We start from the raw sequence: 17,415 nt of genomic DNA on the forward strand, positions 1-17,415 counted from the left end.
CTCAGGTCCCCAGATGCTGCCAGTTCCGTCAACGCATTGCGGGACGCTTACGTAGCGGTTGACGGGAATAAACATTAATATATTGTTGCTGTAGTTGTATTTATTGGATTGCAATTGTGTAAACAGCGGTCCGTTGGCCCGTCCTCAGCTGACGGGGCAGAGGTTGCGCAGCAGCAATACCGACAACTGTACCCGCAACTGCAGGGGACTCAGCAGCAACAGACTCAGGAGAATCCTCAGGTGCGCGCGGAAGAACCGCGTGCAGCAGTTGCTCCAAAAGAATGTTCAGAAGCTACCTCAAATGTCAGATCAACAGCAACTGAGGACAGTTGGCATTAATGAACCCCGTGGACCGCCCGACAACCTGTTAAGCACCTTCGACGCCTTTGCATTCGATGCGCCGAAAACTCCACAGAGAACTCCCAAGAAAAATGTGGTGGCGGGGAACAGGGGAGGCGTGGTGGCTCGCAGCACGTGCAGCAACACCACTCCCGTCTCCAAGGGAAGTTCCTCCAGTCGCAAGAGCAACAAAAATAATAATAGCCGCTCCTGTGACTGCAGTGGTACCAAAACAAACATAGTAGGCGGAGTCAGCAGCAGCAGCTGCTACCGCTGCACCCACACGTATGAACTGCAGGCCGAATCTGAACTGAGTCCTGGAGTGAGGCTTTCCCTGGAGTGGCTGGCTGAGGCAGAGAGACGACGAAGTCTCAGCAGCTCTGAGGTTGCTGCTTCGTTTCGCTGTCCTCTTTGTCACCAGTTTGGGATGGAGTTCCGCTCGGGCCGTTACGGTGAGCAGCAGGAAACAGGGCAGCACGGAAAGCGTTGTGTGGAAAGACACTCAGTAAGAGCAGTCGTAACAGCAGTTGCTACAACAACTGTAGCAATGATTTTTATGAACTGTGTCAAGACAGCTCACTAACCACGAACAACACAACGTCTAATTCATTTTATTGCGCGTATGACTCACGGCGGCGTCTCTTATTCTCTGCATTGATATCACTGCTGTTGCTTCATATTCCAAACGTTCGTGAAGCTCTTCGCTTTTACACAGGCTGCATTTGTTTACTGTAGGCATGTTTTTGGGGTGCTCTCGGTACCCTACCTGTCGTGGAAAAGTGAGCGGCTCGAAGGTGGAGAAATGGCGTTGCTGCACCGGTAACAGCAACAGGAGCAATGGAGTGCGCATATTCTGCGAGTTTGAGACCCCACACGCCTTTCGCTTGCATGCAGCCGGCTGTACAGAGACCGGGGATATGCTGACAACTGCTCTCCCTCGAATCATAGACACTGCTGCCAAGGCTTATGCTAGACACCATCGACAGGACCAACAACAGCAAAAACAAGACAGTTGGAGCATCCCTGAATTTTTGCGGCCGCTTTCGTGGCTGCCGCGTAGTGACCGCATAAAGTCAGACGAATCTCTTCGGTTGCAGTTCAGTAGCGCAGCTGCTCTTCATGCTTCTGCAGCTGAAGGGTGCTGTGAGCATGATTGGGAGTCAGATGGAACTTCTGCAACTGTTCCTGTTGCTCCTGCCGGCAGCACTTCAAAATTAGGTGCTTTATCGAAGCGTCAAAGTTTTCGTTTTAAGGACTGGACTGAAGGAGCTGTTGAATCCCCCAAGGACGGCCTGAAGTACACTGATGGTTGTGTTTTCCGCTTATCTGCTTATCCTTATATCTTGCAAGCGGCAGCTGCTGTCTGTGGCTGGGCAACGTTGACGCCCATCCCCTCGCTTACCCTTCGCTTCTTTAAAGAGGCTTGGGGGTCGGGCAAGTTTCTTGTGACGTCAAAGGAAGTAAGAAGGCGACGAGTTCTCGCTGCTGCTACTGCTGCTGCGGCCACTTTTGCGGAATCTCCTGCTGCTGCTGCCGTTTGCGTAGGCAGCACTTCTGCTAGTGACGGTTGTGTTTTTGTGTACAGATTGCCCTGAGAGTTGCGTGGTGGTTGCTGCCATCTCGGCTGCGGCAGCACTTGCTGCCTTTTCAGTGGGAGGGAGTGGCTTATGGACTGCAGCGGGGAGGTCGAGCGTTGATAGGGGATGAGATGGGACTTGGAAAGACAGTGCAGGCGATTTCGTGCATTGCTGTTTACAAACAATTTCCATGTCTTATAGTGGTGCGTGAGTGCAGCTGCCTCAACCCTAGAGTGCCGCCAAGTCGATGGTTCAACTTTCAGAGCACGAAGTAAAGTTCCAGTTGTTCATAAAATTTTGACTCTGTGTCTGCCGGCACTTTTTCATAGGTCCCCGCATCTATGCGTTTGGCGTGGGCAGACGCATTGGAGGAGTGGCTGCCGGAGTACAGCGGTCCTCCTCAATTACGAGTTTTGTTTGCCAGCGGCGATCGGCCGTCTCCCGACGAAAAGCATTTGATTTGCCTGTCCTCTTTTGAGATGGCTGCCAGACTGTACGACACTCTCAAGGCCACGCAATACAAGTTTGTAGTTGTAGATGAGGCACACAAACTGAGGGGGCCTGCCATTCCAAGACCAGCTCCATACACGTCCTCAGAAGTCGTAGCAGCTACTGCGGCGTCGGCAGTTGCTGGAACAACTGGAACACCGCACGATGCAACAACAAAAACAGCAGGAGAACAGCTAGTAGAGAGTGAAGCTGATCCTGCTGGTGCAGCAACCAGCAAATCTATGTATTTTTCAACACCTGAACAGCCACGGGAGCAAAAGCATCGGCAGCAGAAGGAGCAACAGAGTTCTGGATGCGCTGGTAATTCCAGAGGGAGAGTTCTCAGAGGTCGGAAAATTTGCAGGCCCCAAGGCAGTGGTCACGAAGTTAATAAAAAGGTGCTTGACCTCGTGAGAAGCAGCAGGCATGCTTTGCTTCTGTCAGGCACTCCATCTGTAAAAATCCCCGCGGATTTGTTTCCTCTAGTCGATGCTTTGTTGCCTCCTTTGGAGCAGCAGGACGCTGCAGACAGGAGGCAACAGCAGCTGCAGCAGTGGAGCGAGCTTGTTGTATCCGCTGGTAAGGCTGCGGCTGCTGCTGCGGGTGCCGTTGCTGCCTGCTCCCGTGTCTCAGCTACAGAGGCAAAGAACCTGTTGGTTGAGGATATTGGAGTTGAGAACACCAAAGCAACAACGGGGCCGGCCTCTTGTGCGCTCGTTCGGTCGCCGTGGTTTGAGGCTACGGAGGCATGGAGGACAGCCTCAGCAGCAGCAGCAAGAACACGATCATTTGCAGCGGCAGGGGCACTTCCTGAGGCTTATGGGCAGCCCTTATGTTCAAGTGCCGGAGATACCTTAGGGATATGCGACAAGAGTTCGCTCGTCTCCTTCGCTGAGCGTGCACAGGAGAGGCGGCGAGTGGGAAATATACTCAGAGAGGAGCGCCTACAGTTTGCTGGTGACAGCCTTACTGTGACCACGACTTTTCTTGCTACGCTTGCTGCTTAGTCCTCCTCTGTTGATGCTGCTGCACGCGGGGCTTGTTCTCATTGCAGTGGCTGCTAGTACCAGGGCCAGTTTCGTCGGTGGCTTTGAGGGGTCTGCTACTGATGTTAATGTATGCAGGGCCAAGCTGTGTGGCGTATTGATGGTTGTGCTGTAGTCGGTCTTTGGTGCACATTGACTCTGTTCTTGGTTGCTAGTTGCCTGCTCCGAGTGACTAATCTTGATTAATATACTTTCCACGTCCTTATTTTTCTTTACCTCAGAAGAGTACTGCTGCTCGTCACGGGCTTTTGGATCCTGGAGGAGATTCGGGGCCTCTCTTAGGAGCTGGGAGCTACATCTTCTACTTACGCGAGCCGTTCTCGTACGCAGAAGAAAGACGCTTAGAGATATATCGAGAATGCCCCCGAAAGTAACCTCCCAGAGACCATCACAAATGGCTCCTCAGGCAGCGTTACCTCGGATGTCATCCCAAGCGTCCTCAGAGACCTCATTACAAGGGCTTCCTGGAAACACATTGAACACTCAGTTAGGCGCGCAGGATATGCCAGGAGAAATGAAAGCAGGTACATCGCCTCCACCCTCGGCCTCAGCCGGGATTTTCTTTCAGAGGGTGTCTTCTTCAAACACGGAGACGGAGCCTGCAGCTGCTAGGGGTGGCGAGGAGCAAATAACTTCTTCTTTGGAACGTACTGATTTGCTGCTGTCTGTGCAAGAAGCAGAAAACACCGTGGAAGGCATTCCATGGGTGTCAAAGGCCCCGGAAGACTGTGACGCTTTAGTTCTACCACCCTGCACACGAATTGTGCACCTTCTTCAGCTGCACTGCAACAACAAGCTGGTCACCGCCATGGCAGAGGGACTTTTGTTGCGCAAGCCTGCTTATAAGTCACTGATACGGACAGAAGAGAGAAAGACAGGGGTGACTTCTAGGTCGAGCAGTGGCGACAGCGACTACGGCTTTGGCAGTAGGGCGTATCAGTTTTGCTGTTGCGTCTCATCTCCGTGGCATCTGCCGTCTTTCTCTGGCAGCTTCTTGTTTTGTATTTCTTTCATTTCCTCGTGCGCTGCTTCGCGTCAGTTTGTTTTTTTTATGTTTTCCACCATGGTGCTGTTGCTGCTGTTGTCTCAAGCGCTTGCAGCTGCCCCTCATCGTCACGCTTAGGGTGCAACTAGCGGCACGGAGATCCTCATATCTACAGTTGTTTGCATGCATTTGCCTGTCTAGAAACTGCCGTTCCTGGCGTCATTTGTGTCGTTTGCTTAGCCGCGGACTTCCACACCTCTAGCGGCGTCGCAGGCGTCGCCACGCAGCTTCTTCAGCAACCCCCCGCAACACCAGCAGAGCGTGCGGGCCTATGCAAGGTCTTGCCTGCTGCCGAATGGTTGCTTGAAAAATTCTTTAAAGACGCCTCTGTCTCCTGGCTTGATGACGCAGAAGGTGCCCTACCCAGCTATCCACCAGATTCTTCCATCAATAAGGAATTAGCAGCTAATGAGGCTCTTGCTGTATTGTGTCGACTCTGCGTTGTACGAATGGCATTGTGACGACCGCTGAGATTGTGACAAGGCAGCCAAAATGAACTCAGTAGTGGCGACAGGTTGAGATTGCTGGGACGAATAGGGATGGGAAGCATGAACGAGAGAATTAGGAAAGTGCTATGGCTGCCTCACATTTTGTGGATTTGCAAGACAGGGTGTAGTAGTTCCACTGAAGGTTGGGAAATCAGGGTTTGCACTTGCGCTATTCCTGCAGAGGCCCCGACGAAGGTCGTCGTGTTCGCACACCATCGGCGCGTGCTGGACGCACTGGCGGCTCGGCTGCGGGAGCTGCGGATGGGTTGTCTGAACACATCAGAGCAAGGGCTCTCGGGTGTTCGAAAGCGGCAGGCTTTCGTGCGCATCGACGGGTCAGTGCCAGAGGAGGAGAGACACAGGCGGCGTCGACTTTTCCTAAGTGACCCAGCGTGCAATTTGGCAATCATTTCCATCTCGGCTTCTTCCCATGGGGTGTGTTGTAACTGCTGGCGATGTCGATGTTCATGCTTCACTCCTTAACCTTTCTTGTTGGCACCTGCAACTCTAGGGCACTGTAGTCATGAGCCGCTTCCTCTCTTAGGAGTACAACTTCACAATGCTGGACTTCATTAGCCAGCTGCCATGACCAGACAAGTTCGTCTGCTGCTTCTGTTTTTGCGAGCGTTTTCGCTGCTGGGGCGTACAGACCATAGAGACTCTTAGCACTGGAAAAAAGGCACTTGCTGTGTCAGTTTTTTTAATGAGTGTTGGCACCTGAACTGTGGTGTTACTTCGTGTTTGTGCTGCAGTTGGACTTTTCAGGTGCCTCTGTCTGCGTTTTCCTCGAGCTGTTACCCCAGCAGCACGAGTTGTTGCAAGCGGAGTCGCGTCTGCACCGGCGCGGGCAGCGCCGGTTGGTGACGACATACTTTCTGCTGAGCCGTTGTGGCCCGTCCGCGGCAGTAGCTTGCGGCGTTTCTACTTCTGCCCGTGCGTCTGCATTGTCCAGGAGCTCCGTATCTGGCATCTCTAACAGTGAGACAGAGCTTGAATGCGGTGAAGCGAACATGGAGAGTTCTGCCGAAGAGCAGGATGACCTGCAGAGTCCACCAACAACTCCCTTTAGTAGTTACAGGAACAGCCGGCAAACATTGCAGAAAACCCATATCCCCTGCAAGAGCTTTCGCACAGAATTAAAGAAATGCGTGATGCAGCTCCTGCGAGAGGCAGAAGTCACAGAGGAGGCAGCATGGCACAGAATTCGGCAGCAATCAGCCCTGGTACAGCGAACAATTGACGGTCCCCTTGCAAAGCTGTCTCAGTTCGAAGAAACTCAGCAGCCGCAGCAAGAAGAAGGGCAGCATCATCAGTACAGGCGACAAATGCTCCCACGCTTGGAACATGTAGGTCACTCGCTCACAGTTGATGGAGATAAACAACAACAGGAGCAACGCCAAAACCCAAGCCATCATGAGGTGCAGGAGCAAGAGGGGCTAATGACCACTGGCCTAAACTTTTCCACTGATAGCATACTGCAGAAAGCTTCAGTGGATTCAGTTACGGCAGATCCACCCAATATTTCATTGTCTTCGTTGCGCCAGCCTCTCCAGAGGCCCCAGGGTCTGTTGGAGAGTCTGTCGGGACCGTCTGGTCCTTCAGACGCTGCCAAACGCATTCGGTTTCGTGTATCAAAGTATACGCAGCGCTTGCATGCATTTTCAGATGCCACTTCTTCACCACTTGGCGTATCGTTTTCACGCGCAGAGTTGGGGAATTCGAGGACAATCCATTGCCCGACGGAGCAGAAACTGGACCAGCACCAGCTGCTGCCTCAGCAGCAGGGCAGACTAGGGGACTGCGCAAATGACTACGGGATGAGATGCACGAGAGAAGCCGCGCGGCAATACATGGAACTCTTCCGCCTGCTTTCATCTTTTGAGCAGCGAAAAGTAAGGGAAATGCCATTGACGGTGCGCGACCTTCACGTTTACTTGGAAAGTCGCCACCGAATACAGCAGCAAGGCGTCGGAATCGCGGATTCTGAAGTAGGCTTCGACAAAGGTGACGTTGGAAGGAGGGGCAACGAATCGTCACAGCAGAAGGAAGGTTTTCCCGTCACTGCAACACTGTTGCCGCGTCACACAACTGATCCCCTGTTGCTGCTGCAGTCAGCAGCTCAGCAGCAAGAGCAGCAACAGGTGCGAGATCCTGCTTCAATACAAGGAAGCGGAGATGGGAACTTCAGTGAACGTAACGTAGAAACGTCACCACGCGGCAGAAGCTCTGGGGTCAGCTGCAACGCGAGGCGAGGTAGCGCAGAGAGCAGTGGTATGGCATCGGAGATAGATGATGACCCAGAGCGTGCAATTGTCTCTTCACGGTATTTTTTTAGTCAAATGGGAAAGCCTGTTCCAAAACAAATTTTTAGGAGGGACGGGAGCGACCCGAGTGGCAGCACGCGGTTGCCAGGCGGAACAGCTTCGTCTGGAGTTAATGCAGGCACTTGTTCTCGTGTGGTGCTAGTTCCTGTGATCCTCAGCACCAATAAAACAGCTGGGATTGCTTCTCAGTCTGGTGGAGTTTACAGACACCTGCAGCCATTCTCGGTGGAACTGAAAAAGGTCCTGTGTGTCTCCTGCATGAAGCCGATTTCAGCTGTCAGCACAACACGCACCTTCCTCCAAGTCAGAGAACTCGAGAACTTCAGCAGTAGCAGTGGAAAGAGTGTATCTTTGTCGCAGCCCCAACCGAGTGGGGCACATGCCGGGATCGCTGAGTCAGAGAGCATCTCCGCAAATGAGGGAAACAACAGAGAGCGGCTGCTGAGCTCCCAGTTTACCTGTTCACAACATGCGCCCTCACAGACAGCAAGAAGTTACACAAAGATTTCCAGGATGCAGACGGGAGTTGAGATTGTGACAGCGCCGCAGAATTTCGCAAACGACGGCAGGCATCACTGGCTGATTCGATGCAGTGAACAGGACCTCACCTGCTGTGGCCGCTGCGCAGATGCATACAGCGCAAGAAGGCGTAGGCGGGCGTTGAGGCGCCAGGTGAACTGAGATCTCTGCACACACCGAGTTAGAAATTTTTCGTGCGGCGTTTGCTTGCGTGCAGCTAAATGCTGTAAATATTCTGTCTAGTACTTAGTGGGGCAGAGTGCTTGCAGCAGCTGATATGTATCTCAGGTCGAGCGACATGACGGTGGAGTTTGCAGTCAGTGCGGTTTGGACTGCGGAGAGTTGCTCATAGCTCTTAGAATGTTGCATGCAGCAGGGGAGCCTCAGTGGCGGCTTGAGGAGGAAATTGTACGCCTAGCGCCCAGTGTGAGTTCTGCTCTTGTGTTTTTTTCCTTTCGCCAGTGCTAAGACTGGTCACTGCTGCCGACAAAATCCTAGTGCAGCCGTTTGTTCCAGTGCCACCAACGGCGTGTTCATCATTCATATTCAGGTGATAATAGAACCTGGTGTGTGGAATGTTCATTTTGATGGTTAGGACCCATGCTCAGGAGTTTCGGAGGCTGATTTGAAAGGCCTTGGCTGATCTACGACTCTGCTGCCTTAATGAGTTTTCCCTTGTGGCCGGCTGTGACCAGCTAAGGGAAAACAAGCTGGCTTGTGTTGCCCAATGCGCTGTGTGGGTTCACAGTTTCGTCCGTGGCCAACGTTGATCCGACGACTAGCATCCGTCCTCACTGCGAGCTGTGCCTGGGAAGCCGATCACAGGCAGCCTGTTGTGGAGGGCGGCGGCCTGGCGACAGTTGATGCTGTGCAGACACTCTGCAAGTGAGGGTAGAAGTTGGCTAGGCATGCTCCCAAGGATAGTGAAACAGGTTCTCAGGACTTCTTGATATGAAAGAGTTATGTCAACTCTGTAATACTTCACCGTACATGAGGAAGTGTGAACGAAGCTGGTATAAAGAAGTTTGGCGGGTTCCCTGCATTTCCTACTCGGTTGTCCCTATGGGTTGCTTCCGTGTTGGACTTGTCTGCACTCACAGTTTTTACGTGCTCGCATAGCATTTCACTTTGTTCTTGCAGAGCGTGTCACTTGGAGAAGACACTTGAGGAAAGAAGACGCCGACGGAAGCGCCGCATGGTCCACACGACAGACACTTAATCTATCGAGCTGGGGACTGGTTACCACATCAAGGTACTTTCCCCCATCGCAATTCATTTGTTTTGCGCTCCTACTTACGTGATTTGGACAGGCGGCTGTGTGTACTGTGGACGTGCATGTGGTGACGAAGATGCCGTGTTGTGTGGCACAAGGCTGCCCACACCAGAGCCCGTTAGTAGCTCCCTGCACTTTTTTTAAATATTGCCTCATGAAGTGTATTTTCGTTTTATGCGAGTTTGCCCAACAACTTTGGCGTGGCCGTTTTTAAACGTACTCGACGCTTTAATGTGCATGACGCGAAGTTGCACAGTAGTGGAACCAGTGCTGGGCAAAGTCAGTGGAGCGAACTGAGGCATACACTGATGCGAATGGACTTATTGAGTTGTGTATATGAGACACAAGAAGCGCATCCAAGTAGTCTCCGAGAACCTAAGGTGTTTTGCTTGTGTCACAGTGCTCCAAACAACGTTCGCAATCTTCTGATATACCGCGTAGCCCGCGTCGGTGGCCCCTGGACTGTGCAAACAATCGGTCCTGAAGAGCACTTGGCAAAATAAGGATCACAACAAATACGAATCCTGTATATCAAAGTGCTTCTCAGTGCTGCTCTTGCTCGCATTGCCTGCATGCTCCAGCGTCAACACTTCCCAACGTCAGTCAACTTTGTGCAAGTTAACCTTGGTGTGCAAGTTAACCGTGGTCCACAGTTCAGCAAGTTAACCGTGGTCCACAGTTCACATTCCGCATGTTTGAAACTTTTACAAAAGATATAGTAGCAAGTTTATCTGAAGAATGTGCGCCCATTGTGCGCCCATTGCAGTTACGTTTTTCCTGCCATCTACGGTGGCCCACGCGTTCAGGCACCTCAGGCATGGGCAGCGCTGCGCCCCACGCATTCTTTGACGCATCCGAAATTTTCTGCAACAAAAATAGAACACAAATAGGAAAGTAGATATTTCGATTGTAGAAAAGCAGCCTTGAAGGATGCAGTCTCCTTAGACTATGTTGTAGACCTCGGAATCGGAGCACAATCCAGTCCGGTGTACACCGCAGGAAAGCAATTTATGCCCTGCGATACATCGAAAGTGAATATCCCTATTTTTCTTGCTGATTTTTTCGATGCATGCAGCTGCCTCAGCGGCGCCGCACCACGTTTCCGCGTAACACTGAAATATGCGTCGACTTGCCCGAGTCTGGGCATGTGTCGTCTTGGGGCGGCAACGCTACACGTGAGTGCGAGAGTACGAAAGCATGCGTGTGTTTTGAATCTGGCGCCTTTATTACAAAGTTTAGCAGAGAAAATTGATTTTTTGCAGAAACACACCGGCGCGTTTTGTGGTATGTGCCATTGCGCGCAAGACTCAGCGCTGTTGCACACCTCCCACGAGCGCCAACGATTGTGGATGAGATCGTGCTGTCTCTACCATCGGCCACGACTCTACTTCTTAAAAACCTTCACTCTTATTTTAAAAATAAGCAAATGGATTTGATATTCTCAGCAGACTGACCTGTGGACTCCGTGGTTAGTAGCGTTGCGCGCGAAACGCAGCGCTGTGCAGTACACCTCGCGCGAGCGCCAACGATTGTGGGCACGCCCGTGCTGTAATTATTGCAAGGCAGCTTCTCATGAAATGTTTTTACAGTGATAAATATTCCATATTTTTATGTAGGTTGCTCAGGCAGGCTTTAACAAGTTTACTTGTATTTAGCCGTCTTCGTTTGTGCTCTGTCCGTCAATCGATGCAGGCCTTGGGGCAACGCGGCAAAGTATACTTAACCTCCTCTGCTACTATTCAGCGATTGGGACAAAGGCATGAGTGTATGATGTAGTTGTTATTGAGCTACTGAGGTGTTCTAGCTATTTCACAAGTGAGTTTCGGAGAATAGCCAGGCCGTCTGTTGATGCTTGCTCGTTTGACGCCGGTGTGTGTGGCGATTCGGACGTGCATGCTGTTTGCTATGAGACCGAAACTTTATTCTTTCATGTTAGGTCTTTAAAGTGCATCTTGCATTTTGGATCTGGATCGCTGGACTCTGTTAGGTGGGAGCGTGGCAATGGATGCAACGGTACATTAGAGTGCAGAAGAGGAGTTAGGTGTCTGTTCTGTGGGAAATTCCCATGTCACTGAGCCACTTGAAGAAGAAACAATCACTGTTAGAGAAGCTAGCTGGTTGACCAGTGCAGGCGAACCACGCAGGAGACGAGGGGCACGCGGTGGAGGGTCAGTTTACGAACTGTTAACCAGCCCGGGACAAGAAAGTAATAGTTCCACTGAAGATAAAACAAATTCAGGGGATCACTAGTCAGATATTGTACAAGGGAGAGGTGCTCGTGGTACTTGGGCAAATGATGTGGTCTTTGGTGGAACGAACGGAGAGGAAAGTAGAGGGAGGAGATTGCAGAGTGAAGGGTTCATAAGTAACACTCAACAAGGGAAACAGAGTGGTGACGTAACTTGTGCCTTTGAGGTTAAGAAAAATGGTAATAACGTTCGTCGGGATACGGGGCTGCAGGAAAAGACAGTTTGTCCCCGCTGTGAGACGAGAAATGATTTTGACCTGGCGACTGAGATGGAGGGTAGTGGATTTAACGCAACTGAATGTGAAGGCTAGTGGAAGGCACAGTACAGCGTGGCACTGTACAAGGAGAATGTAGCATCGCCTTTGCTGCAGTTAACGCTCTGTCAGGGATGTTAGAAGCCATGGAGAATGCTGCAGAGGGTGCACGCGGTAAGGAACGAGGAGGCTTGGCTGTCAGAATAGGAAAAGAGCGGAACATTGTGGTAGGCCTTGATGTTACTGAAACAGAAGATGCTGCTGTGGGGTTCATCCAGGCTCAGAAGCCAATGGGCTTCTGTAGTACAGTTGGGCGGGAAACGTCTGTACGCCTCAGAGGCTGTCCAGTTATTGAAACTGGGGAAGAGGACGACACAGAAAGTAGAGCGTGCGTGCAGTCTCGCAGTGTAGAGAATAAGCCAGAAGCAAAACTGGTGACTGGCGCTCTATTTGTAGAGGGAGCAGAAAGGGATGAAGCTGATGTCGAGCATCTAGTCTGTGTAAAGCATGTACTGAACACAGAGAAGCATCGACTTCATGTCGTGCCAGATGCTGTTATGGAAACAACGGGAAATGAGTGCATTGCTGTCGTTCCACTCAGTTTCATCGGAGGGATAGCGTGGTGCAGAATCGCAAACCTCAGCAAGAGGGGTTGCTGGCTGAGGCGGTCAGTGACTTTCGACATTCCACCTGACTCTTTCAGGAGAGATGTTGATGCAGGTGGGCATAAGAGATGCTGAGCGAAGATTTCTAGACTTACACACCATACAATGAGAGAGAGACGAATAGCAGCCCAGTTGCGAGTTGAATTGGAGTGAGGCGGCGAGATCTGACGTGCTTGCTTCTCTTTTCGAAGTGAAAAGATACAAGGTGTATCAACTACAACATGAACTTGAAGAGCAGTTAGCTAGGGCTCACAAGGAGTTAGCTTGGGCTCACAAGGAGGTGCATGCCCTCAAGGAGGAGACCTGTATTTTGCGCCGACGCGAGCACAACTGGGGCTTACTTACGTTTTAACTAGAGCCACTTTGTGAGGAGCTATTAAGGTGCAGGGTACAGGCAAAAGGTGGCAGGCTTGTGGAAGAACCGAGTGGTCGACAACAACGCCTGGTCACGATGCTGAGGGGAAGCACGTGTTGTGAACTTCTGGTTGGAGGGCCCAGAGAAGAACTTGCACGACTGAGGCCAATAATAGAGGAACTAGATGCATATGTTGAGAAGGCGGCAAACATCCAGTGAGAGCATGCTAGATTTGTGGATGCGAGCTTCGAGTTGGAGCCCAGAGGACAAAGGTATTGGGGCTTGGCAAGCGTTGACGAAGGGAAGAAATGACAAGGTATGGATGCACTGACGCTAAGGCAGTGGAAGTTGCACGCAGATAGAGAGGTGTAATACCCGCCGTCCAAAGCCACTTAAGCAAGCAAGTCGATACTTGAGGTGAATGAACTGCAGCGCTTGGAAGGACAGGGCTAGAGTACATCCAGAATGTTGCCTTTACTTTTAAGCAGAATTTGTGGGCATTTTAATTCTAAATGTAATTTTGATGAATTATTTCATGACTGGATTGCTGGGGTTGTGCTCTGCAAGTGTACGGCCGTGGCTGGTGCCATTCCCTGGGTCACGTCGGCGCTGGGGCATCTAGGTGCGATCCCAGGGATCGATAAGTGCCCTTCTGCTCAGCTGCATTGAAATATCATGATCATGTAAGCTTTTTTCACGTGGTTTCTTGAAAGCAGAGTGCGATCGGTTCGTTTCAAATTTTTTTCCCTTTAAAAGGACTACAGAGCTCTGCATCTACACCTGCTGTTAGTAGAGGCACACTGCGCTCCGTCATATCTCTGCAAAAATGCCACTCAAGAAATTCGGAGATAAAATCAAGAGTTCGCTGCAACATCTGTCACCTAAAAGCAAAAAGCGCGATGATGCAGTAGAAGGTGACCTTTCACCGTGCAGCCTCCCAACTGTGGCAACAGCCAAGCAACAACAGCCTGAGTCGAATGAGCCTGCTGGAAGCCAACCCTCTAAAACCGGCGGAGAAACTGAATCTCCAAAATATGACCAACAGAAAGCACCAAATCAAGAGGAGCGAAATCAGATCGTCGCAGATGTCGTACACATGAAGCCACCATCGCCTCCTGCTGCATTATCAGCACCTGCCTCACTCCCAGCGGTAGCAGAGGGCATGTCCACGCCAAGATGGGAAGAAAGTGCACAGATCTTCCCCACAATGTTCTACACAGTCAAGACACACAGCAAAGAGCCGCTGAACCAAAGCGTACTGTTGGTGAATCCCTCCCGAAGTGACCAGGTTAGAAGTAGAGCACGATCAGCTGCTGAGTTGAAATGTAATTGCACGGCTTCTCTTTATGAAGCAGCATTTTATTTGTACCACAGAAAGACAGTGCATTCAGGGACTCCAGATTCGTTACTTCTGTGCGAAAGAAGACAGTGAGCTTCGTAGCACAGGTCATGTGGAGCGACTGCACGCAGACCTTCAATCTCCGCCTAGAAGGAGGGAACAGAGCTGAGTTAGAGAAAAATGTTGTGACCATACAGGGAGATTACGTGGAACGCGTGACAGTCACAATCACCCCAGTGAGGAGCACAGCGTATTCACCAGGAAGGCAGCTCAACACACCCAACCTAACGTACAGCACTCGAATCATGGACAGATTAAGCACTACACTTTTCACGCTGAAAGCCCTCGAAGTTCAAAATAGGCCCACCCCAGTTGCGAAACGCTGCATGCAGGAAAACGATACCGAAGATGTCTACATCGACCTGCTTCAAGGCAACAACCTCTACGACAAGATCCGCGTCCAGACCCAGATGCTCTAAAGCGTTCCTACCTAGTCCCTAGTCTCTCTTCATCCCCAGATATCCTGAGGTCCATGCTACTTGGCCCTAATGGCGTACACGGTGCATTCTAAGTCCCTACCTGCGGGCATGTGTTTGCCCTACAATTAAAACTGCATAGCGCTCTGCGCGCTGTCTGCTTCCTTGAGTTGAAGGTCTCTTTGCACCAGCATCGAGCCAAATATTTGTTTTGTTCCAAAAGAAAAGCACAAGACTGACTGACTGCACAGTCCCCATCAATGCAAGTGAATGGATTGACCTGCTCAGTCATACAGAATTGCCCCAAACACGATTCCGCCCAAAACACACATCCTCATGAAGGCTGGGATTACTCTGGGTACCCACATTCCCTTGCCTGTGCCCCACACTCGCACACCACAACCCACACTGTCCATCGAACTGACGAGGACAAAGTCAAAAGGGTTAAAACTCCCTCACAAGTAAAAACGAAAACCTACGCGCCAGCACGATTTAACAATCGTGGCACTAGGCTTATTGTGCCAAGAAAATGATACATCTCAAATCCTAAAGACGTTTTGTCTGCACGTACCCTTGGCGCCCGATAAACGAGCTGCCAGCCCCCAGTAGGAATGAAACACTCAACTTTTGGTACCGCTTGTTTAATAATTGGCGGATGTCGTCTATCTACTCACCTATGCATTAATGCAAAACCACCCTATTCTGACTGGGGGCCAACTTAGCCTCAGTTGCCGCCGCTTCACCATGCACACGAATAAACCCTAGACATAAACGGGTAGAGAACGGCAACCCTGCCCAAAGTAAAAGATTCAATGAATGCTGCCCAGTACAGCACGGCCTAGCCACGACCTCATCCTCCTCCGCCCGCTACATCGTCAAGCCATACCTCAGAAGCTGCACTGACGCCACAGTGAACAGTCTAGTGCTGTCTCACAACCACCGAACCACCAATGAATCAGATCGCAAAGCAAATTCGAGCTGTATGGATCGCACAAGCACCCCGCATAGCAGCGTAGCTGCCGCCAACACACCTTCACCGTCAGCTCAACACATAAATTGCTCACAGTCCAGAAACCAGCTAATTGACAGCTTGTAAGCTAGCCGAGTCTGCTCGCTGCTCGCTGCCTTGCTTGAGAAACTCTACTGCCGCAGCCTCGATTTAGTGAAACAGAGAGCCAGAACAAAGGAGCTAATATCCAGGTAGACAACGAAACGAAAACTGCCGAAAGCAACAAAAGCGGAGAAGAAACCCCGCAAAATAGGCTTCTGTTGGTACGGCGCGCATGAAGCAAGGTCTCATATCTTCCGGTTGCCACGTGAGTTGGTCGGGCGCCAGACTGAGCCGGTGGAGCCCTTAGCAAGAACAATACGGACGGGCACCGTAGACACGCCGAATAGTTGCTGCTGAGTCAGTTGTGTCTATCATGCCAATAATACAGTAAATAATCTTAAAAGAGAAAAAGCGCCCAGATAGCAGCCGGCTGCTGCTTCGCCTACGCCGAGCGCAGGACTATGTAGATTTTTGGAAGACTGCAGAAGAGCTCTTGTCCACCCCAATTTTCGCCTGTGCTCCTCCTGGGGCTCGCCACACCTGTGGAGGCCCCACGCACGTCTCTATGGGTTCCTTGACCATCAGCATCGCCCCACTTTGAAGACAGAACACGGCGATAACCACGAAGAACGTGTGTGGGGGCCACTGTTGACTCCAGCTAGCCCCCCCCAAAAAAAAATACCCGACAGCGACGGAACATCGCCGCCGTCTGAGCAGAGATGGCGGCTGCGTCTTCAGGCGCGCGGCTTTAAAAACATCGGGTCAACTGGGTGGGGGTGCAAGTGTCTAGCGGCAAAGAGTCCAGGGAGAGAAGGGGCGGCTATGGAATGTGGGAGACGACAGCAAGAGTAGGCCCGTTAGCCATACCGTTCGGGCCTGGCATACAGGAAGACGACCATGTCAAGCGAGCAGGTCGCAGATTAGGGGCCACACACCAGAAAGAAGCAGGCTTGCACCTCACGCTGTTCGTACAGCTGCGGCGCGCAGGTTCAAAAGCAATCACAGCGTGAGGGATAAGGCAAGGAAAAAAAATGTTGACACCCACGAAGTGACAAACACCGGACAAACTACTCATGTCTAAGACGGTGCAAGACGATCACTTCGTATCACCTTGCACGAATCCGAATAATGAGATGCGAAACCGTGAAGAGCGAGAGGAGCCAACGGGGGAGTCAGGCGAGGGGGTCACAAGCAAAGCTTGGCCGCCCTCGTCCCAGCTGCTCAACACTAAAGCTGGGATTCAGGTACTGCACACCGACCCAAATATATCCGCCGCAGTAAACATTGAACCCTTAGACCCAACGCACCCCGCCGCAACACATCAGGGAGAGAGAAGACCGGCACAGTTGCCCCCCCTAACGGGAGCCGCGTCACCGCCCACCTACACACCTTAACATCGGAGGAGGCAAATCATGGGCTGTGTGGACCGTGCAGCTTAGCCCGTCCGGTAGTCAACGCTGTGGAATCAGTGTCAGAAGGCATTCTGAGAGGAAACGAACTCGACTTCGAGCAGCAGAGAAACAGAGGGGCGGCGGCCGATAGAATGCGCTCCGCAACATGCTTTTGCCCTGCTGGCTCCAACTCAGATGGCTCAGTAGAGGAGACAGTGAATCCGAAGAAGAAGATAATCAACAAAAACCAACTGAGACTGCGCCTCAGGACATAAGGAACAAAGACAGAGACAAACGAGGGGACCTCGGCTGCCAAAGCGCTATACTCCGTTCACGGGGTTGCCAGGTGCAGCTCCTCACGCTAGCTGCTGCAGTCATCTTGTCTGCCTCGATCCCAAACACGCCGCACATGGGCAAACTGTCTCTACTGTCGCAACGAGACGTGGGTGCGAAACTACTGGGAGACATCGAGGCCTCGTGCACCATGAGGTCCCCTCCGTGTACGAGCCGCAAGCTCCGCCGTTGGCGCAGCAGCA

At 51.6% G+C, this 17,415-nt stretch overlaps 3 protein-coding genes across 3 annotated transcripts; all 3 read left to right on the forward strand.

Annotated features, from left to right (window-relative positions):
- Positions 1-13: 13 nt before the first annotated feature.
- ENH_00059790 (WGS project CAEQ00000000 data, annotated contig 31, related) lies at positions 14-9,046 on the forward strand (the record flags this gene model as incomplete). The annotated part of the gene is given in 13 exon segments (XM_013577065.1): positions 14-23; positions 149-336; positions 341-791; positions 1,075-1,799; positions 1,925-2,119; positions 2,246-3,362; positions 3,673-4,377; positions 4,677-4,850; positions 5,166-5,419; positions 5,737-7,980; positions 8,116-8,253; positions 8,576-8,712; positions 8,968-9,046. Coding segments are annotated over 13 exon segments (6,417 nt in total).
- A 2,846-nt stretch (positions 9,047-11,892) lies between these two features.
- On the forward strand, positions 11,893-12,342 carry ENH_00059800 (hypothetical protein, conserved; the record flags this gene model as incomplete). The annotated part of the gene is made up of 1 exon (XM_013577066.1): positions 11,893-12,342. The coding sequence occupies one exon, from the start codon at positions 11,893-11,895 to the stop codon at positions 12,340-12,342; it is 450 nt and encodes a 149-aa protein (XP_013432520.1).
- Positions 12,343-13,448: 1,106 nt separating this feature from the next.
- On the forward strand, positions 13,449-14,440 carry ENH_00059810 (hypothetical protein, conserved; the record flags this gene model as incomplete). The annotated part of the gene is made up of 3 exons (XM_013577067.1): positions 13,449-13,910; positions 14,093-14,197; positions 14,354-14,440. 3 exons carry the CDS (start codon positions 13,449-13,451, stop codon positions 14,438-14,440), a joined length of 654 nt encoding a protein of 217 aa, XP_013432521.1.
- Between the last annotated feature and the right edge of the window lie 2,975 nt (positions 14,441-17,415).

Source organism: Eimeria necatrix, genomic scaffold (genome assembly GCF_000499385.1).
Source record: "Eimeria necatrix Houghton genomic scaffold, Enh_scaff50, whole genome shotgun sequence".
Classification (NCBI taxonomy): Eukaryota; Apicomplexa; class Conoidasida; order Eucoccidiorida; family Eimeriidae; genus Eimeria; species Eimeria necatrix.